A 22,050-nucleotide genomic window follows, 5' to 3' on the forward strand; every position below is an offset into this window, starting at 1 on the left:
TGACATCTGTATTCTTTTTAGGAAGTTAGTAAGGCATTTTCTTTAACTGGGCATAAAACTACTGCACTAATGGTAAAGAAAAGGTGAGGACATCAAGGACTCGCTCTCTTCTATCAGTGTTGGTCAAGTTAGCACAATCTTCAGTGCTGGGTGGTTCTTTATGATAGAAAAAACTTGACAAACACACACCCGCCTCCCCCCCAGAAAGTGATTTCTCTACCTGCTCACATTACACTCAAGTAAGTCTAGGAAACTGTCAGAGCCTTCCTACATGGTTTGCATCCTTTCCATCACCTCATTTCCTCCTTGAATGTCTGCATTAGAGTGGGGAAAGCAAGTAAAAGTATGTTTTGTGCTTTTCTTCCAGTATTGCCCCAGATAGTGAAATGAGAGAAAAAAGTGCGTGAGATTGTCTTACCTGTTGAAGGACAAAAGAGTTGAGCCTCCATCTTACAAAGTAGCGAATGGGGATGATCAGTGTATATAAAACATGCAGAAAAGCATAAGCCAAGGCAATCAAGCCTAGTTGTTTCCTGCAAAGCATCCATTTATCCAGCCAATCTGGAAAGCGACTGTACTTGGTACCTCTGTGTAACTGGAGAATAGCTGCAAAGATCCCGGGTAAGTAGACCAATGCAAGAAGGATGAGTGCCACAACAGGGCAGACCCGGTTTGCAATTGTAACAACAATAAAAAAGGAATTATCTTTGCCGTTCTCAACATAATTATAGATGATATCACGGACCACGCTGTATAAAAAGATGAATGCGCTGAGAGCAAATGAAAGGTAGATGGGATATCTCCACATTGGGAAAAGTTGTAAAGGGTAATTCTCAATTTCTTTTGCTGCTAAGACAGAGCCGTTATCCAAAGGAGTAAGACCAAGACTTCGAACAATCTCCATCACCTTTTCTTTTGCTTTTTTATCATCTCCACAGATGAACACCTGCAGCAGCAAAATAAAATAAAGTTCCACAACTGCAGTAAAAAATAAGCAAAGAAACCAAAAAGAAATTATCCGAGTGAGTCAGTCTTTTTGATGTCTTGTACTGCTCTTAGCTTCTTAGCTAACATTTGAGAAAGTTGGCCAGAATTTTGGCTACAACTGGAATTAGCCAGAATGAGGATTTTGGGGGATAAGAATAGACCCTTTGGACCAAAGTTTATGACCTAGATTCATTCTGTGGGCTCTCCTGTTAAATTATTAAGTTCTTAAAGTCTTTAAATGTTTATGTTATCTTTTATTAAATGTGATCTTCTTTGTTGGAGGTATGGATCCAGTGGCACTGACTGTTCAGCACCTCATGACCTACTGACCAGAAGGGGACGGTAGGGTATGGATAGACAGTTAAAGATTTACTCTGAATCCCTTTTTTGTCTATTACTCTGCCTCTTCCTTGCCTGAGAGATGGCTAATCTGAGGTCACCTCCTACTGCCTTCCTTTCCAGGCACACAGGCACAGAGCATGTGCTCTTGGATTCTGCTCCTCTTGGGGTATAGCTAGATAGGCTTTCAATATCTGTATAATGTGCTTTTTGTAAATAAATCTCCTTGCAGTGACAGTTACAAAATCTGATTCACCAATCATTGTTCAGGCCAAATCCCCACTCTCAGGACAGGCGCACAGAGGACATTTCAACTTCCAACAGAGATGCCCTTACCTGTCTGTTTGCATCCAGGCCGCCTGACTGCAGAGCCCATGCTGACACTGTGTTAAATGCTTTGACCACTTTACTGCCTGGAAGCAGCTGGGCAAGATACTCAGCATTTGATTCTGCATACTGGTTTATTTTAAGGTTGTTGCTCACATCCACCAGCACTTTTCCATTGAGGGTTTCTCGTAGGCTTTCAAGAAAGCTGTAATGTACTCTATGGATTGCTATAATGATAATGTCAGATGTTTCAGCAGCTTCTGTGTGAGATAGCACTGTGGCTCCCTGAGGAATCAATCCAGAATTCTGAGTGCTTCGGCTTCCAAATACAATGGAATAGCCACACTGCATCAGCTTATAGCCCAAGGATCTTCCAAAATCACCTGTTCCAAAAATGCACACAGTCTCCTTCTTGCTGGATATATCTGAAGTAAGTGGAATCATTGCATTGGCCGTCCCCATAATGGATATATCTGAAGTTATTTCCTACAATACAGAATTGTACATGTTAACTTATCGCTAGAAATAAAAACTCAAGCTGATGCTCAAGTACCCATTGTGCATTAGATTATACATCCTGGTGACCTCCACATGTGCTGACCCTCAGCTCCTATAATGTTGACTGGAAACTATGTCAGTTAAAGTCCAGCACATCTAGGATTTGGGGAAGGCTACATTCATAGATAAGTTAGATAGTTTCAGTTCATTCTAGCACACAAAACTGAATTGAAGTCTTTTATTACATAAAAAACCCCCCTCTTTCTGGTGTCTCAGTGTTTTGGGAAATTCAAGTGGAAGAAATTATGTTTGATTGGGGTTTTTTTTGGTTACAGGTGTGCTTGGGATTTGGCACAAAACACAAGAGACACATGTATTGCTCTGACTTTACTGACATTTGCTCTCTTCATATCCTTTGCTAAAAAGCTGGGTGCAGATTTTGTTTTAGAGAGGGCGACATCCCCATTGTGATTTATATTGTGAATCATGAATTATGTTTTACACAGGATTAGAGTTTATAGTGGAGCATGGGAATACTGTATTTCCTGGAATCTAAGCTCATTATTTGTACACCTCTCCTTCAGTTCACTAAACTTCTTTCTCCCAGAATAGGGGAAAAGATACAAGAGCATAAAGGAAATAGTTTTATCCAAGTAGATTTTTTGGGGGGTATTGCAAAGGGCACAGAAGAAACAAAGGGATACAAAGTTCGAAGAGTTATAGAAGAAAAAAAAATAGTGATTGTGCAAGTTTTGATGCAAACTGATTTAAGAAGTGTGCAGTTCCATCCAAAGTCACATGCGATAACAGTAGCAGTCACAATCAAGGGATCATGGAAACAACCTATTTAAAGAACAAAAGTACTGAACAGGTTTCCATTCCCTGCATTCCCCTCCCGCCATATGTTCTTTGACATATGGCAGCAATTTATTGATTTATTGATTATTGATTAAGGAATCAAAACTTTGAAGTTCAGGGTGATCATTCGTATAAATATCAGTACAATACAATGCAATGCAATATTTAGAACTAATAATAAAATAATTCAAGTAGGGATTATTTGTTTAGTTATTTATTTGCAGGATTTATCGGTTGCTCCAGTCTTCCAACTCTGAGCAATGTAAAACTCACCAATGTGTAATTGGGTTTAAAAGCATCCAAATAATGAAAAACAATGAGTAGGAATTAAAACTCTTTAAAGACCAGGTGATTTTTTTTTTTTTAATTAAAGGAAGCTTCTGCCTGCAGAGGACAGAGGGAATGGCCTTGTGGTACAGGAGGAAGAGCCGCTAAAAAGACAACACTCAGATAAAAGATGCCTGTGTCCAGGGCAGGAATGTAACATGAGTAAACATCTCAGACAAGCCCCTCCCTAGTTTGCACTAAGATAAAGGGAAGGAGGGGAGAAGTGCATTCAGACATGCAAGATTCTGTTACCGTAACCTTACAATAAAAGTGGTACTGACCTACATGACATTGGATTCTTAGTCTGATTTACCTTGAAGGGCTGATCACCAAATATAGGCCTCTCTCCTTGATGTGTAAGTTTGATTGGTTTTCAGAGAGGTAAAACAGTGAACCTTGATCTAGACCAGAATTCTGGGAGTTGAAGTGCACACATCTTAAAGTTGCCAAGGTTAAGAGACACTGATCTAGTCACACAGAAAGACCTAAAACATTCAACCCCAGTGTTTTGTTGCCTTAGCTTATTCAGAAGACTTTTTTGGTACAAATAGTCCTGTGATGGAATGGTTTGGTAAAGGCCGCACTTGGGGAGATAAGCATTTCCTTAGCCCCCAGCAGGAGCATGGGAAGGTTAAGAAGATGAGACTGGCACCACCCTAAGGAATTCGTGGTGTTTGCTTGCTGGCTTGAGAAGTTTAGATTCAGTCTGGCAGGATTCTGTCTTGTGGTTGGAAGCTAATAAAAGCTATTGAACTAGACCTGTACTGTCTCGTGGAGTTCTTTGGGCTGAACCTGACAAGTCCTCAGGTTATATCCACTCATTCAGCAACCATTCAAAGTTACGATGGCACTGAATGAGGGGGACTTACAACCGGTCCTCGAAGTTGCGGCCATTGCAGTGTTCCCACGGTCACATGACTATGATTCAGGTGCTTGGCAGCTGGCTCACAATTACAACAGTTGCAGCATTCTGCAGTCACTTGATCACCATTTGTGAAGTTCCCTGCCAGCTTCCCATAAGCAAAGTCAATGAGGAAGCTGGCAGGAGGTTGCAAGTTGCTCCCGGAATTCACTTCCACTCCCGCTGCTTTTTCATCCTTCCACCCATGGGAGTGGGTAGTGCCCACCCGCAGCACCCGCCCATCTGCCCGCCCACGCTCTGTAGTGCCTGCCCATGGCACCTGCCCACCCATGGTCTGTAGTACCTGCCTGCAGTACCCACTCATCCACGCCCTGTAGGGTCCACCTGTGGCACTTGCCCACCCACCCACCAGCCTGCTTGCCTGGGACTCCCGCCTCTTCCCACATCATGGTCACGTGAGGTCATTACTTAATGACCTGTGTGGACCTGGGGTTACGACGGCAACTAGGACTGCCAGGATTACCATCGCTAAGCAATGCAGTCACACAATGTCATGTTTTACAACTGCATTGCTTAGCGATGGAAATTCCAGTCCCAATTGCCATCATAACCCAAGGACTACCTGTAGCAACTTCTCTCACCAATATCCTAAATCTAAAACATAGACAAGTCTTTATCCTGGTCAGATTTTATGGGTTACCATCAGCACAGTTAGGTTAAATATTTTAAAAATGAGGCATCTGTAAGAACTCCTTTAAATGCAGTCCCTTTAATGGAGTCCCTTTAAACTCCTTTAAAAAGGGATTGGATGTCCTCATGGAAGGCAGGTCCATCAAGGGCATTAATCCTGAAACTCAGTATCACCTACAGGGTCGGAGCATCCTTTGTCCAAATGCCAATTGCAGGGGAGGGAAATATTTCATCTCTTACATAAGGGCATCCCAGAGGCATTTTGTGAGAAATAAAATATTGGAATAAGATGGGTCTTGGGTGGATTATGCTTTTATGCTCTTAAAACATTATCAATTCTGGCTAAATTAAAGCAATTGTATTTCCCTAGTTGAGAATACTTTAATGGAAATGTATAGGTCGGCGTCCCCCAACCTACAGTCTTCCATGCTAGGTGGAAATATGGGGGAATTACCTTTAGTTCAGCATGTCTGAATGGCATCAGGTTGTGCTAGGCTGGTGCAAACTGCCTGGAACTGTAGATTTTGATGTGCTGAATGCCAAATCTATCACTAGATGGCAGTAAGGTTTTATTTGTAACTTTATGGTTTTGAGTTTACAAGAGCCCATGTGTATGTACCCTGGTACAGAAGTGGAATAAATATGTGAAACAAAAGTGATTGTGTACTGTGCTTTTTCTAACTACTGCTCTATCATTCTTCTGTTGGAAAATTTGGAATGATGATGATGGTGACCGTGGTGGTGAATTCAGTAGCCAGGGAAGGGCCCTTATTTGCAAGCTAGTAACTCTTGAATTTGGGGTGATGAATCTTGTACCAGAAATATGGGTCATTCTGATCAGAAAATGTGTTCCCATAAAATTAGGGATCCTTGACAGAGTGGACTCCCCAAATGGGTGAATATTTATGAAATTAGAATTTCACTTTGTTTCTTCAAGGATAAGGTGTTGACCTGGTTATATTGGAATCATATTCCATACATAGTTGTTCTCAGGGTATTACAGAATTCCCAACTACATTGTATACTTTTGTGTGTGCCATGGATAGAAAGCTGGGTATAAATTAGATAGTTAGCTAGATAACCATATAACCAGATGGTTGAGTAGGTAGGTAGGTAGGTAGGTATATAGATAGAGATAGATAGAGAGAGAGAGAGAGAGAGAGAGAGAGAGAGATAGAATAGACAGACAGACAGACAGACAGACAGACAGACAGACATATACCTGCCTGCCAGCCTACTTACCTACCTACCCACCCACCTTACATCTCAAAACAGTATTTGGGAGCATTTGTTTGTCTGTGAACACTTCCTTTAGCACTTCCCTGGCTCTTGCTGCCTGTTACTTTTTAAAAAAATATTATTTTAAGTTAGCCTGTAATGTTGAATATCCAGCATAATGTTTACTTCCAAGAATGCCTTTGGACCTCAGGTGGCCTCCACAGGTCTATGTAGAAGATAAAATAGCCTTTTGTCTAGAAGTGTGACAGAGAAAAGAGCCAAGTAAGCTGCAGAGAGAATCCTGGGGACCTAAAGGCTGCCCCTTCTCGTAAATGGTTATTTTGCCACTGGCCACACAAACTCTGGGAAGCAAATTTCGTGAGAGTGTTTACCATATGCTTGCAAAGGTCCAAGTCTATTCAAAAGGCTGTTGTATTCCTGTTTTATTCTGCCCTATTTTAAGGACTGCCACAATGTATTAATTCCACACAAATACCCTCAAAGTAGGGTATTTTTTTTTTAAATGTTTCATTTACTTAGAGCCAGCAACACATTTGTACAGGCAGAAGGCACTTCCATTCATTCCAAGTGTCCTCATTTTCAAGAATTATACAGTAAAGATAACTTTCTTGGGTGGCATAGAAGTCTGCAGGAGGGAAAGTAAAAATGGAATTTTAATAAGTTTGTTACTACAGCATGCTTGAATACATTACAGGCAATCCCATCTTCAGAAAGATATGCCCTTCTTTCTGTGTGAGAATCAGTCAGAAATAACTATAAATGTTATTTGCAGTTTTTATAAATGAAAGGTAAATGCTCCATTGAGTCACACTTGATGTCAAATAACCTTATAAAAGATAACCTTACAAATCAATTTAATTTGACTGATTAAATCAGATGGGTAATTTTCAGAAATTTGGGACTGCAACTTCCATAATCCGCCATCATTGGCCATGCTGTCTGAGGGTGATGGATGTTGAAGTCCAAATCAATTAAAAGGCAATTGATGGCCTATCTTTTCAATCTTTTGTCAAAAGAGCAGGTTGGAATCATCTTGGGTGGCTAACATCAGGAAGCAATTATCAAGGGTAACTTTGATTTTGAATTTGCGTTTGGGGCCTAATATTAGACATAGGGTACAACAGGATGAATTGCTTTATGGATGAATTACATAAAGTTGCAACATTAAGGCTGTATATTAAACTCTTAATTCTAGTCATTTGGAGGGAATCACTTAACAGAACCTTGACTCTACATGAAGCAGTCTGGAACTACTTGTCACTTGTTCATTCAGTTCCACCTAGTCTCATTAAGCTGAGCACTTCTGATCCTTTCTTTAATGGCATATCCTGGCCAGACCAACGGTTTGCGGCCCACTATGGAGAAACTTCAACAGATTTGAGCTGCTGCAGATTATACTATGGGTACACTGGTGTATGTCCTATTTTCACCCTTTTGTTTCATGTCAGCTTTTACATGATGCACTGTCTGATTCATTTCTGGTTCAAAAATAATCTGGGAGAAAGTTGGTCATCAACTATTAGCAGTGCTTTATTTGTCCATACATGTATCCATACCTATCTGTGATGGAATGTATCTACAAAGGGGAAGATGATGTGAGAGAGCAAGGCTATCAGGAAGGAGGGGGTGCATTCCAGGAGGGGAAAGGAGACAAAAGGCAACACAGTCTGCAGGGGGAGCATGAGAAGCGAAAGAGGTTCAGAATACTCACTCCCTAGAACCTCCCAGGGTATATCCGCTTGTTGCAGTAGTATAGATTTAGTCTGGCAAGATTCTGTCTATAAGGTGTAAGTAAATAAAGGAACTTTACTCAACTGTTTTACCATTGTTCTTGGGCTGGGCCTGACACTGCCTCTATACAGATTTATTTCTTGTCCTTCCATTGTAGATATGATCCCAAAGAGCATAAAGCCAAGCCACTTCCACGGTGGAGCTGATTCCTCCCTCTACCTTCACAAATGGCCAATTTATTTATAGACTCACTGACAGCAGCTTTCTGCCTGGTCTTAAGAGGACAGACAGACAGAAACTTTATTCAGTCATTGACCAATGAAAGGTCTTAAGAGGAACCTTCACATACCCCAATGCTCTCCTAGCCAACAGAGACCATTAGCTGGGGAGGACAATGGTGGGTGGTTGTGTTTTGCTGCTCCAGGCTTCCAAAAAAGGGGGCTTGATATTTAAGCTTTATTGCAGATCTTGTAATCTTTGCTTTCCTTACCCTCCAAAAGGTGGCTGTTTCACATTTGGTTAATGCCAGGGTTTAAAAAATGGTGTCATGTCCATGCTTACTAGCCAAGCCAGTTATTAATTTATTTAGAACTGCCTTTCCTTGTTCAAAGCAAATTTCCAAGTGGGATCTTAATGGGAAGCCAGCAGTTGGTAGGACTGCCATCTAAGCAAATGAGCCAGATGAAACCGTGCTGCCTGAGGCAAAGCACAAGATGACCCTTCTTTTGCCATCCATCTGCTACAGTTGAATGGGTTGTCAGCTGAGCACTGGCGGCTGAATCTTACCTCATCTCTGGATGGGTGTGAATTGCCCACACCTGATACAGGAGACCAGCGTAGGAAATGCAAGACAGACGAAGTAGCACATGCAACACAAGACAGACACTACAGCACATAAACTTAGGAGGCATATCTGGAGAACTTCCATGGCTGTCCTTTTGGAGGTGCAAATCCAAAGGCCAGTGACATCAGTAGTCATGACCTCATGACTAGAAGGGAGCAGTAAGGTGTAGATAAAGAGTTACTCTGGGCCTCCTCTTTGTCTGTCACTCTGCCTGTTCTTTGCATAAGAGACTGCTAATCTGAGGTCACTTCCTTTGGCCTTTCTTCCCAGGCACTCATGCCTAGAGCACATGTACTTTGACTCTTCTGGTAGGAGGTAATCAGCTATCTGCTAAGCTTTGCCAACTGAATAATGTATTTCCTGTACATAAATCTCCTTTCTGTTATAATTATAAAGCCTGCTTCACTAATCTTTGCTCAAGTCAGATTCTTGCTTTCAGAATGCTCATATATACACACACACAAAATGCTTCAACTTCCAGTGCGCCCTCTCCATTTTTTGACCGACTTGTAAAAACAAAGTAAACTGCATTTTTATTCCTTTTGTTCAGAAAAGAAGTTTACAATCCCCCCCCCCCCTTGTTTTTCCCTCATTTATACCCTAATTTTGTTTTATTTTCTGGTACTGCTGTATCTGGGGAGATAGGTAGATAGACCTCTAAAATAAAATTAGTGCGCCATGAATTATAAAAACTCGCATATTATGGAGCACATGTGATGAGAAGAATCAAAGGACCAGGGTAGTAATGCAGCAAATTATCACTGTAATTTATATTTTCAAGGAAATTCAGTCTTTTGCTTTCAGCAAGAAAACTCTGCACTGCAAATTTTGACAGAACAGATAAAACGTATTGTTAGAGGTGATAATTCCTCCCCCATGGCTACACAGCTATTCTACCCTTCACATCTCTGCCTTTTATCAAGAGAACACTAAAACTGCTTCTTCAGGCATATGAAGCATGAACCACAAAAAGATGCACTTAATGTTGCCTAAATCATAGCAAACTACTGAAAGAGCTGCAAATCCAACCAACTAAATCCTTTACCGTAAATATATATGGTCAAGCTGAAAAGTTGAATAGTTTCTCTTGCATTTCCAGAGTTGCTGAACTGTTCAGAGTTTAAAAGAATCAAGTGTTAATCCAGTCCTGTCATCTGCACAGCGACTTACGAAGGATTCTGTAAGGTGCTGGCAGTTTCAAAGGTGGAGTCAGGCTTTAAGGATAAAGAGTGGAGTCAGAAAGGGAGGGGCAGGATACACATTCCATCGCAAAAAAGGTAGAGGACAGGTAGTCCTCAGGTTAAGAACGCCCGGGTTACAGATGACCCTTAGGTAAGAACAGAGCCTATTGTAGCAAAATTTAAGTTAAATACACAATGGTTTGAGTTCATTACACAATACTACTTATACAGTATTATACAATAATACTGTTCTGGCTTACATACAAATTTGACTTAAGGACAGACCTTGGGAATAGAACTCATTCTTAAACTGGGGACTACCTGTATTTATGATTAGACTTTTCCTCCTTTTGTTCAATCATGCCTTTTTTTTTTACATAGTGGAGTATCTTTCTTCCATTCTTTCTTTGCATCTCTTCATGTGACTCAGGGGTCAAAGATCTTTGAACCTCCCAACAATTCTCAACATCCCTCACCATTAAAGATACCAGCTGAAACTGCTGGGAGATGTACACCTGCAACATCTGGAGAGCTGCAAATCCTCCCCACTTGCCTTCAAGTTTAACAGATTGATTGTGCATGAGCGTTCAGTGGGGCAATTTCTGTCCCCAGTTCCCACAATAAATGGCAGCTTTACGCAAGATTCTGATTTTAAGATTGTTTGCCTCTTAAAGACAAACCCATTGCAAGTCATGATATCTAACACTGGATTGAACAATGGAACTAAGAGCAAGTTTAGTTGCTAAGGAGCATTACTCTTGCCAGCTAGGGTCTAAAATGACCAGAGTCCTAGAACAAACAAACAGCAGTTTTCCTGAACAGTTAAGAAACACCCCTGGAGTTTTCCACAAGAGGCGTTTTCCCTGATGTTGCAACTGAGTCGTGTTGCCAGCAAAAGTTGGTAAAGTGCCTGCAAAAACACACCGCGTAAGCTCATGGCGCTGAACAGCATCAGACATTGCATAAGAACTGCTCTGAAGAGAACTAATGTAGGAAATTAAAGAAGAAACATCAAGGAAATATACTTTGTCAGAGTCTACTCTGAAACTCATCTAATGCTTGTGACATCTTAACCAGACTTCTCCAGACTGGTGCCTCCAGCTGTGTTGGAGCTGGACTTCAGGTCATTGAGTATCAGGTTGGGGAACGCTGTTATAAGCTGCTTTTCCTTCTCTCCTCTCTGCTTTTGTGAAAGCTTCCCTTCACCGTGATTACAATAGCTAGCTTTTAAACTAATGCTAGAAACCCTGTAAATTAGAATTCGAATTCGAACTGTTTAGCATTGTGTCGTACAATTCAAACCTAAGGCTGAACCCTTTCTAAGGTAATAAAAGGAAAGAGATTTTGCGAAAGAGGGAAGTGGCAGGGTACATTTCTAACTGGCTGAGACGGAACCATAAAGGGTGGGGCCCCACCAGGCCTCTCAAATGATTATGGTACCCAAATGAAAACATCCCACAAGCCTCTTTTCTACTCCATCCCTGTAAAAATACATTAAGTATAAATGAACAATTAATTTTCTGCCTTCTCATAACAAGGGAGCTGCCTCACTCTGCCTGCATTAAATGAATCCGTGACGGAGCATAATACAAATTCAATCATCCTTAATGATAAGATGGTTCTTAGAAACAAAATGGCCAAATATTGATGCCCTTCTCTCATGCAAAGTAAAAACAAACATTTTAAAAGCTCACTTGCAACATCTGTTCAATTTCTTTAGCTTGCTAAAATGTATTACACGTTAAGGTACACAGGGGTCAGTTAGCCCATCAACTTTTATGTGAGATGGGCGGCCATATAAATACAATAAATAAATAAATAAATAAAATCAATAAACAAAAACTTCATTTTATTTTAATTTTACTTGCTGGTTTGTTTGTTTGTTTAATTACCTAATTAATATACCTAATTAACACCAGCCTCTTGGAAATATTATAAAGAAAGTTTGTTTTTAGCATATTTTAATGAATTAATATTTATCTATTTTAATTCATGTTTATTCTATTTTTACTGTAAACCGCCCAGAGTCACTCCACAATGAGATGGGCAGTGACAAATTTGAAATATAAATAAATAAATAGTGCACAAGAATAAGAATATATCATTGTACACTTTTCAATTCTCCACTAAGGCTTAAAGTGCACCACATAACCTCTTATATTCTCAGATCAAAAACATTCTTCTGCTGTAATCTGAGAAAACATAGATGGAAAGATTTGGCAGCTAACTCAAGAACTTGGCTCTGTGGCTGAGATTTGGACAGAAAACAATGAGGCCTTCTTCTGTGGAGAGGAGAACAGCCTGCACCTAGGCAGCAAGTATTTCTGGAGGAAGCCAGGTACAACAGCAGAATAGTCATTTTCCCAGGGAACATCTGGGAGGAGCTCACCCTCGCTGGGTGTGAATGGTGGTGGAAGCTGGTTCCCTTGATTATTGAGATAGATAGGCAATCATAAAAGAAAGGCATAGGTATTCACAAACAAAATAGCTGTACCAACTGATAAACAGGGCATTAATAATTGTTTTTGGAATGTTTGATCTATTATTTCAATTTCAGTTGCTTAAGTTAGCTGCATTTTTATGACTGCAGAAATGACTAAACAGTTAAAACTGATGGCATTGCTACAATGCAAATTCACAAATTAACGATGTCATTCTCTCAGTGCCAGTCCTACCATTGGGCATAGTAATGCAACTGTCTCAAGCAGAAGATATGGGGTGGTGGCTGCAGAGTGGGAGCAAGTTAATGGAGGATAGACCTGTGTTAGAGCTGCCATGGATCCCCTAAGCTGCCTTGCCAGTGCTGAAGGCAGATTCAACTACTGGTCCCTATACATGGGAAGGAGAGGGGAATTTTCCTGTCTTCTGCTTTAATTAGCAAAAGTCAATTCTGTGTATTCTAGCTGCATTGGACTATAGTGTCCCATAGTTCACAGCCAGTGAGGATGATGGTGGTTCATACTCAATAGTCACTAGCAAGCAAATTTACTAGCATAATTGATATATGGGGATCTAAATTCTTGGTGACTGACATTCCAGAACAGCCTGAGGAATGATAACAAAAAGGGAGCAGGATGGTGTCATTTACTTGATTAGGGCTAGGTTCTTTTCGTCTGTTTTTTGGGGGGAGGGTTATTTTTTAAAAATGATGTTTAAATTTATTTTAGGGTTTTCTATTTTCATGTACAGTTTCCTACTTTAATCCGGCAAGAGCATGCAAAATGGGGTAGGTTGCCAGTAATAAGTTTGGTAGCATGAGTCGAGTGATAGCTGACTCACCGTGTTGATTAGCCTTGTCAGGGTGTAGGTTTTCCCCACATTAAGGATTGTTGCAGAGTGTTGATTGCTGTAGCCAGGAAAATTGGGCAGGGTTCCTGTAACTCTGGTGAGAAAAGAAGCGTTCCTGAAACGCTGTCTTTAGTACAACTATTCAAAGTAAGTCAAGGCCTGTTTTATACCTGGTCATTATAAGTGTAATTTCTGGTAAAGCATAACTCATCCCTTAATTTCCAGGTGCTGTGCTATAAACAGAGATCTGTGGTGAGTGCTCGCTCCACATTTGTATGCTTTAATTATAGATTTGACTGGAATCACCCTCCTACATTGTTGGAGGATCTTGTTGAACTGGTTTGTGCTTTAAAAAAAATCTAGGGAAGCAATGCCATGTTTCTAGAGAATAAGAACCACAATGCAAAATAAGGCATGAGCTCCTTTCCAATCTTGCTGAAGATTCCAGTACTTGATCAGGAAATTTGAAGGAAGAGGGAGATGACATATGGCCTGAGCAGGACAAACTGAATTGTGTCTTTGCATCTGCATGATTCCACCCTCGTTATACGTACAGTGTGCAAGTAGAATGGCATCTAGGTTCCTATGCTATATCTTTTAACATTTCAGAACAATTATGATCATATGCATCATATGAAGGTACATGATACCAAGCCTTCCCCATTTAGTTTTCCAACTATTGTGACAGTGTTCCAAGATCTCACTTTGTCAGAGACCTTTGCTATCTCATAGTATTTAACAGTCCAGTTCAGGGATCTGAAGTGTTTTTAACGAGGCAGGATTTGGAAAGAATCCAGACCAACTTTTTTAGAGTAACTGTGTGACTGAAGAGAGCAGGAGAGCAGATTCCCCTCAGCCACATGATTTTGATTTAATAATAGTCATCAGTCATCATCGTCAACCCATCATAATTCTTTTTGTTCTATGCCAATCTCTTTCTTTTGAAGGGAGGAACATCAGGCTCCTTGAAGGTAAGCCTCTTGAGTATTTTCTGATGCCTGCTGGGCTGAAAGGCTGCACTGATAAGGGAGGAAGGATGGGTGGAAGGATGAGGGTGATGACAGACAGAAGCTGATGACAGAGAAAAAACTAAAGGCAAAAGAAACTGCAGCCTGGCTTCTAATCAGGCCTGTAAAAACTCCCTCATCCTTCACTGTAGCTTGACCTCAAACCAGCTTACTGACCACGCAGAGATTGAGCCACTCTCTGAAGCCAGATGCTCCATGATGACACTAACTAAAAAGTCTATTCAAGCCCATAGATGGGAAGAGAAGAAAGAGGGGACACCAAATCTAAGGGCCCAGATCAACAAACCAAGTGAGGGAATGGAACCTGAATGGGAACTCCTGGGAAACATAGGAGAGCTCCAGGCATCTGATCCCCCTCTACAAAAAAATAGATTCTCAGCTGGGGAAACTATTGCCAGGGCGTAAAAGAGCCACCAAAGAATGACATCCTGTACTTAACCAACAAACATGGATCTAGATTAATTGTTCTCTTGCAATACAGAGCTCTGAATTGGCCAGACTGTACCCTGGAAAAGACACCAGGGGCATCTTTTGCTGGCCAGGAATGTATGTTGATACTTATTGCTTTTGTGCCTGTTGTGCTGAATGACAAAAATCACAGTAAGAAGGGTGTGTTTTTTTTTTTTTTGCTCCTCCTTTCCCCTGCAAGCAAATTACTAAGCCGACAGCAAGAGCTTTTTTCAGTGCTCCAATGAATAGGACCAGTCAATTACAAAATCTTCATATCTGGACATTGCTTCTCCAAGTAAACCTGGCATATTCACTTGCTTAAAGAATGGTAGTGCTGTAGTAGTATAACTTCACTGATTAGTCAATTGACCATATCAAAACAATGGGCACCAGCCACAATAAGATACAATAAAATGAAATAACGTAAGATACAGTAAAATAAGATAAAGTAAGGTAAGATAAAGTAAAGATAAAAGAGTGAGATAAAATAGTGTAAGTGTATCTTACCTTTTTTTTCAATAAAGTTATGCTACTGCTTAAAGAATGGGTGGAATCCTCAAGTCAGATTCATTCCAGTTTGATGGAAGGGTAGGTTCCTGCAAGAGACGAAGAGGAGGTGCTATGCCTATGTGTCCTCTGTTAGGTTAACTCTGTTAACCTAGTTAACCAAGTTAAGTCTGCAGCTGTTTTCACAAGATTAGCTGGGCTGGCTCTTCTATTATACATTTGCATCATGGAGCAATCATTGGAAAGCTAGGGCATCAGTTTCAGTCTCCTACTTCACTGCTATTGAAGACCGACAGTGTTGGCATGTATATAAACTAGCTTGCTTCCTCAAGTGTGGGAGAAGACGTCCCCTTTGTCTACTTCTGTCTTTGGAATAGGAAGCTCATCATCTTGTTTTTTGTCTCAGGTAGCAAAACATCTGGGCTTAGCTCTGCACACCAGATTTAAAATGGTTCTTTCAGTTGTTTCATATAGTTCTGCTTTCTCTTCCATATGATTGATCGATTGATTAATGTAAGCTTTGTAACACATCCCTCTGGTGCATATCGTATGTTTATATATGTAGTAGGCAAGAGGCTTGGTGTTTAAGCTCAAAACTCATCATCCAACTATACAGAAACTATTTTTTTTTTTTAGCATTTTCAGCATTTTCATGCATCATAGAACTTTCCAAAAACCAGGATCTTGAAAATCCCCTTAAGCATTCATTATGAAGTAGTTTTGAAGAATGTTTCTGGTCTGAAGAATGTGCACTTATTAAGGACTTTTTGTGTATAGGGAGTCATGATTGTTCCTTGACATTGCATGGAAATGTTTTAGTGTGCAATTGGAATGTTTTCCTTGTTATTATTGTTTCAGACTACACTAAATCACCCCTGGCAACTCATCTAGGTGTTTGGAAAGGTCATATCTCTCTGACTTTTCCCTTCTTAAAAATAATGTCATTCTTTCTGTTATTTTTTAAAATTACATTATTAAAAATGTTGCAAGCATTTGAAATGTATTTTTTGTGAGTTTAGAAGAACAGAAAAAGAGGAGAAATTAAACTGGAGACTTATGAAGAGAAGCTCTAAAACACTTTTCTATGTTTGCTCAGGGTACAGAATAACTTCTGAGTTTGTTGCAAAATAAATAAGAAGACCTTCAAGATGGAACTGTAGTTCAGTGGTAAAACACATACATTGCATGTGGAAACTCCAAATTCGGTACCAACAACTCCAGGTACAGACATACATTCCCATCAGACTATTGTCTATCAGGATAAGCAACATTATGGAGAGTACAGAAAATGAGTAAGAAATCATAAGACAAAGAAATTAGTTAATAAAAATAAAAGTTAACTAAAACTAGTTTACACCAATACCATTTACTATGCCTGACTATGACTTTTTATCCTTGTAAAACCGTATTTATTTCCATCATATCCACACATGATTTTACACATTGCCTTTGTGTAAAAACATTGTCCTTTAAATTTCACTTCTTTTAAGGTCCTCATTACTTCCATCCAGCCATGACTTTCTTGGTCTTCCGCTTCGTCTTGACCTATTCTCTATGTATTTGTTCTATGTCTGTTCTCATTCATTTGCTCCCCATATGACCAAATCATTTTAAACTACTTTTTACTTGTCATTTTGAATTCAATCCCCATTCATTCAGCAGCCATTCATTCTTCATCTTGTCTCTTCTTGTTTTAACCACCCACATTTCTTAAGTGTTCCACTCCCACTGCATTCATAACTACCTTGGGCTTTGATGCATAATTTTAAGATCCATATTGCTCGTTGCTTCATACAGTCTATCTAACATTCACAGCAAATTTAATTTCTGAGCCAACAACATGGCATCATCTCCATTCACTTCAAGCAGAGTTGGAAAATGGTCCTAGAAATCTGAGAGTGCTGCTGTCAAATAGGGATAAGTAACCTGTGGTTCTTGGGCTACATTGGATCTTTTTTTGCATCCTCCAAAACCCCAGCTGGGTTCCTAGAACCTTTTTTTGCATTCTCCAGAACGCCCAGTTGGGTGGGGCTGAAATACTTTTTACTGGGGAACGGAGGTAGGTTAAAGGGATGATATGAATGTCTTAAAATCTGCAGAGTTTAAGGCATACAAATGTCATGACTTAAAATACTTCTTTAACTCCTTCAAGACTTCAACCGTCCCCATCAGCACCACCCCAAATCCCAAATGAACAATTCCAAAAAGTTCAGCCTTGCCCATTCTGATGATGTCATAATGGCCACACCTATGCCCTTTGTACCCCCTAGGCATGTAACAGAGAAAAGTATGCCCCGTAAAGCTGCAGACAAAAACTACACAAGGTGCATTGACAACCTGCCTTGGTATAAGCTGCTTCACATCCTTCTCTATCAGCAGCTTCCATATAAATTGATAGTGGTCGTCTCCTTTTGTGGGAGATAAACAGCCCACTAAAATGTGGAGAGAGACTCCCTACTTACTTCTTCCAACTCCTGGGCTGTCTCAGTACCTGCCAATAAGAATAAGCCTAGAGAAGCTATGCCTGAGCTAGCCAAAGGCTTATCTAGTTCAATGTCTTTTTGCACTGATTCCAAAGTTTTGATTGCCACTGTGACTACAGTAGCCCTTTGTAGTCTCATATTCTAAGAGTTTGTCTAAATCCCCTTTTCATCAAGTGAGTCTTAATACTCAAGATTTGTTAAAATAATATTTTTTCATAAATACTTAAGGTGTACTCAATATGCTTCACAGAAAGCAAACATTTTAACTAGAGTGGGCTGGATCTGAATTAGATACCTGATGTAGATCTCAGTGAATCCAATGGGACAAAACTTAGCTTCATTCTGGTTTAAGTCCAACCATTTACAATGGAGATTAACAGCAACTATTTGAGCCTGAATCCAACCCAGAAAGAGCATGGTACCTGTTTCAGTTTGTTTAAAGGAAGAAAAACTCTCTGGACAGCTTTCCGAAAACCATACCTAGATTTGTTGTTTTAGGATGAATTCCAACCCTGCACACATTTTATTTGGGTGGAAGCCCAGATCAACCCAAAGAGACTAACCTGAGAAAGCACAGCTTTGATTAGTTTGACCTGATGGCAAATAAATTAAGGAGGTTTGGACAACACACCCCACACATTTAAAGAATATGTTGCAGGGTCAAAAGGCTAGTCTTAGGCCATGTTGACCACATATTTGGCTGGCATGTGAAGAGGGTCCATATGTTCATTCCTTTGCCATGTAAAAGGAGACTCTGGCTATTCCATTACATTGGATGGAGTCAAATGAACTTCTCAGGACAGAATAATTAATTGGCAGTTTTCACCCATTCTGAATAGATTTCAAATCTAGGACCTAATTTTGGAAAATATGGATTCACTGCTTATGGGGGGTAGGGTAGGGAACTGCCTATTAAGGGGGGCTAGTACAAAGTAGGTTCAGTATTTGAAATAAATAGATGGATCAACAGTTTTCATTCAAAATAGCAAAACTAATCCCAACTTTTTGTCATTAGTTTGGTCCCTTCACCTCAAATGGACCTAAAAAATAATGGACGAGTAAGGTTACACTTGACCTGGAGTATAGTGGGAATAAGGGATGGCAGCTTAAATGAACATTCTTCTCCTGGGCCTTTCAATATTTTAAAAAGAACACACAGCCTTTATTCTTTTCTTTTCTGTGCAACAAAGCAAATTAAACTTTCTGTCCTGGGGACCACACAAATAAAAACCCTGCTCTTGCAGACCCATGCAATGTTACCATGCAGCTTTTCTGAAAGGAAATGGGAAAAGCACCTTTGCAAGTAGCCATTCCAAGGGTTGACAATACAGCATTTCTGGACACCAGTACATGTGTGACACTGTATTATTAGGATTCGTATTATTAGCATTATTTGCTAAAATCTCATGATATTGACACATTTCTTATTTCTACTGAAAATGCTGAACTACAGTGAATTTTGGCAATCTTGTAAGACATGGGCTGTTCTTTTTTCTAACAACATTAAACAATGTCTTTTTCATTGATTTATTTTTGGCACCTTTGCTAAACATCACATGGTTGAAGCCACTGTATGGGCAAACGGGTTTAGACAAGCAGCACAGAGGAAGAGGCTGCCTGCATTTTCCTTGTTATCTTTCTTTTTCCAATTCTGCGTGGGCTGTTTTCTGTTTCAAAAGTGCAACGAGAGAAATCCTGCCTGCATCTGATGAAGTGGACAGTAATCCTTAAAAAGCCAGTTCTGTAGAATCTTTATTAGTCTTTAAGGTGGCCCAGGATTCTTAGTCAATCACACAACATAATTTCTAATCCACAACTTATGTCAGCTTTTCATATTTTGCAGGGCCATAAAAAAGTTGAAACTTTCCCTTTTTTCTACATTTCTCACCTAGGTCAGCAGAAGTAAGATCATTCCATCTGCCACATGGCAATGGCTTTGCAACAAAGATTAATTTGGGGGGAAATGCTTTCTAAAAGTTCACCTGCGAGCCAGAATTGCCCATTGGGAAAACCTGCATAGTTCTTTTTGTGACTTTGCCTCTGTTTTAAATGAAAACTTACCTTGCACTGTTCCCCCCCGCTTTCTGAGTCAATAAAGGGAAGTAGTATCTGCCTGGAGGCACACAGCAGCTTCTGCTTGCTTAGGACAGAGTGGGGAAGTCTGTAGTGATTCCTGGCCATATATCAGCTGGAGCGAAGAAACAGGAAAGGGAGGGTGAATGGGGGAAGAGCTCTGATTTTGCAAGCCTGTACATTTAAGAATGGAGACAGAATTTCCCAACAAAGGTCTTGGGGAAAATCCGGTTCTTGTCATTGGGCAAGGCTTGGTCAGGGCTTCTTCCTCTACGCAGTGAGAAGTGTCAAGCTCTTGGTGCCTTGCCTGCTCTTGTTCAACCTTCCCTCTCTTGTTATGTTCTTGAAAGACAAAAAGACAATAGTCTGACCACAAGAACAGTCCTGTTTGCCTTTTCAGTTCTGTTGTTTTTAAAGGGAAAGGATTGCTTAGAAAGAAGATGAAGGAGAACACATATTTGCTTGACACTGACATGTGCTGGTTTGTATAATGAACTTTCCTATCTGGCTCCTGTAGGCAGCCATGTGTCTGCAGACACTTTCTTGCCAGCACTCCTGCCCCATTCTACCATTTAGTCCTTAAAAAATAAAAATGGTACATGGCTGCAGAAAGAAAGAAAAACATAGGCTGGAGACTATTAGTACCCTGTGGCATTTTGTGGACAACCGAGCCCACCCAGAGCAACTATTTTCTTTGAATGTCCCTCCTGCCCCCAGTCAAATGTGAGTAACAGCCCCAAAATGTTGGGAACCCTTCATATAGATGCGCATTTAGGAACAACCAGTATAGTTTAAATAGAAATACAGTGCAATATAAACTGCAAGCAAGAGGCATGTACCTGAAGAGATAGACTCATACAAAACCTCTCTTCTTACAATTCTTCATCCTGAACTAGTTGTAGACTACACAGCCCTTGAGCAGCAGATACTTTAAATGAAGAACTAACTGTCTTCCATAAGGTAAGACATATGGTAATTCTAAATTGTGTGTGATTATTCCTTTGGCTCCTTTACTTATTTTTTGTCTGATGCGATTTTATATTCCACTTTTCCTCTGCAAAACTCAAGGCAGAGAACATAGCCCCACTTCTAATTTTATCCATATAACAACCTTGTGAGATAGAATGGTCTGACAGAGAAAGTTGAAATCTGAACACTTGTGCCCTTCAAAATGGGTGGTCCTTGCCTTAAGTCGTCATGCCTGAAGTCTGAATCTTTTTCTTGCAGAAAAATAAATGAATGGATAGCCTTAAATTATTCAACTTATTACAGTTGAACCTTTAATATCTCCTACAGCTTCCACTCTTGTTTCTTACTTACGGATTTTTCACTCAGATCTGAAATGGTGCCCCTTAGGAGACCATAACCACATTTCTGTTATAGGACAGTCTCCTGCTACCCCACTTGCAGCAAAGAGGTGGATGAAAGAGACACGGTATGCTAGGTGTGCTGCACTTGGTTGGACCACATGAGTGTACCAAACTTTCCAAGATAATGGCTTTCTAGACAGAAAGTGTACAGTATGCTGAAACTGCTACGGTTATACTTTGTACTTTTTGTCTGTGTGTTTGGAAAAAGACGTAAATCAATGGTAAGGCTATTCACTACAGCAGTTAACAAAACCCAAACATACCATGGATTTCTTTCTTTCTTTTTCAAGATACCGTGCTATCTTAAAATAGACTTTGCTCCAACAGGGGTGGCAGCAATTGAAGGAGTCTGCTGCTGTCTACCATCCTGACCTAGAAAAGCATTTTTTTTTTTTTTTGTCTGCGCTCAGTCATTGCTGACCCTGCAGTGACGGCTTGGACGAGTCCTTGCAGTTTTCAAGGCAATTGTTTTTCGGAAGTGGTTTGCCAGAGCCTCCTTCCTAGGGCAGAGCCCAGCTGGCGAGCGCAGGAGGCTTCCGTTGCTTCGCACCCTTTTCGGGCACGCACGGTTTTTTTTTCGCGCTTACCGGCAATTGCTCCCAACTCCTTTTTGCAAGGCGCCGCCAGCATTTTTCCTCCCACCAAAGTGAGAGTCCCCATTTATCTACTCACATGAGTTTTTGACCTGTTGGGTTGACAGGAACTGGGGAGGAAACAGGAGCTCACCCTGTTTAACGCGAAGGCTGGACTCGAACCGCTGAAGCTTCGACCATTTCTGGCCGGCAACTTTCAGCTTCATTAAGCCGCTGCGCCACCGCGTCCCCCTAGAAAAGCATGTAAAAGTATAAATTCATAAAATCTGTACAAAAATATGTAAAATTCAAAATATATTTGGTAAGTTAAGAGCTATATATATTTGAGAACATGGGCTGCCTTTACCAGATGTACACCAACTTACACATCTGTAC

The 22,050-nt window shown here is 40.4% G+C and overlaps 1 protein-coding gene and 2 long non-coding RNA genes across 6 annotated transcripts in view; 2 read left to right on the top strand and 1 right to left on the bottom strand.

Annotated features, from left to right (window-relative positions):
* LOC148214575 (uncharacterized) overlaps positions 1–4,429 on the top strand; it is a 13,263-nt gene extending 8,834 nt beyond the window's left edge. Inside the window, exons 2-3 of the long non-coding RNA XR_015797804.1 lie at positions 368–2,083; positions 3,383–4,429. This is a non-coding gene — a long non-coding RNA (uncharacterized LOC148214575). The remainder of the gene's footprint in view (positions 1–367; positions 2,084–3,382) is intronic.
* The window catches only part of STEAP4 (STEAP4 metalloreductase), a 25,268-nt gene extending 3,310 nt beyond the window's left edge, over positions 1–21,958 (bottom strand). The window contains exons 1-5 of one of the 3 annotated variants that reach the window (XM_088150503.1): positions 19,701–19,784; positions 15,157–15,245; positions 13,163–13,265; positions 1,663–2,139; positions 419–946 (exon numbers count right to left, since the gene is read on the bottom strand). In XM_088150503.1, the coding sequence (XP_088006629.1) occupies positions 419–946; positions 1,663–2,115 (981 nt within the window). In that variant the 5' untranslated portion in view covers positions 2,116–2,139; positions 13,163–13,265; positions 15,157–15,245; positions 19,701–19,784. Of the gene's footprint in view, positions 1–418; positions 947–1,662; positions 2,140–13,162; positions 13,266–15,156; positions 15,246–19,700; positions 19,828–21,808 lie in introns of those variants that run through there. The other 2 variants (XM_088150502.1, XM_025166705.2) reach the window with 2 other exon arrangements.
* The window catches only part of LOC148214576 (uncharacterized), a 77,879-nt gene continuing 69,869 nt past the window's right edge, over positions 14,041–22,050 (top strand). The window contains exons 1-2 of one of the 2 annotated variants that reach the window (XR_015797803.1): positions 14,109–14,142; positions 20,609–20,672. This is a non-coding gene — a long non-coding RNA (uncharacterized LOC148214576). Of the gene's footprint in view, positions 14,143–20,608; positions 20,673–22,050 lie in introns of both variants that reach the window. The other variant, XR_015797802.1, reaches the window with a different exon arrangement.

The sequence above is a fragment of the Python bivittatus genome, unplaced genomic scaffold (assembly GCF_059951505.1).
Source record: "Python bivittatus isolate LINGU-HERP-01145 unplaced genomic scaffold, Pbiv_v1 ctg000610_np1212, whole genome shotgun sequence".
Classification (NCBI taxonomy): domain Eukaryota; kingdom Metazoa; phylum Chordata; class Lepidosauria; order Squamata; family Pythonidae; genus Python; species Python bivittatus.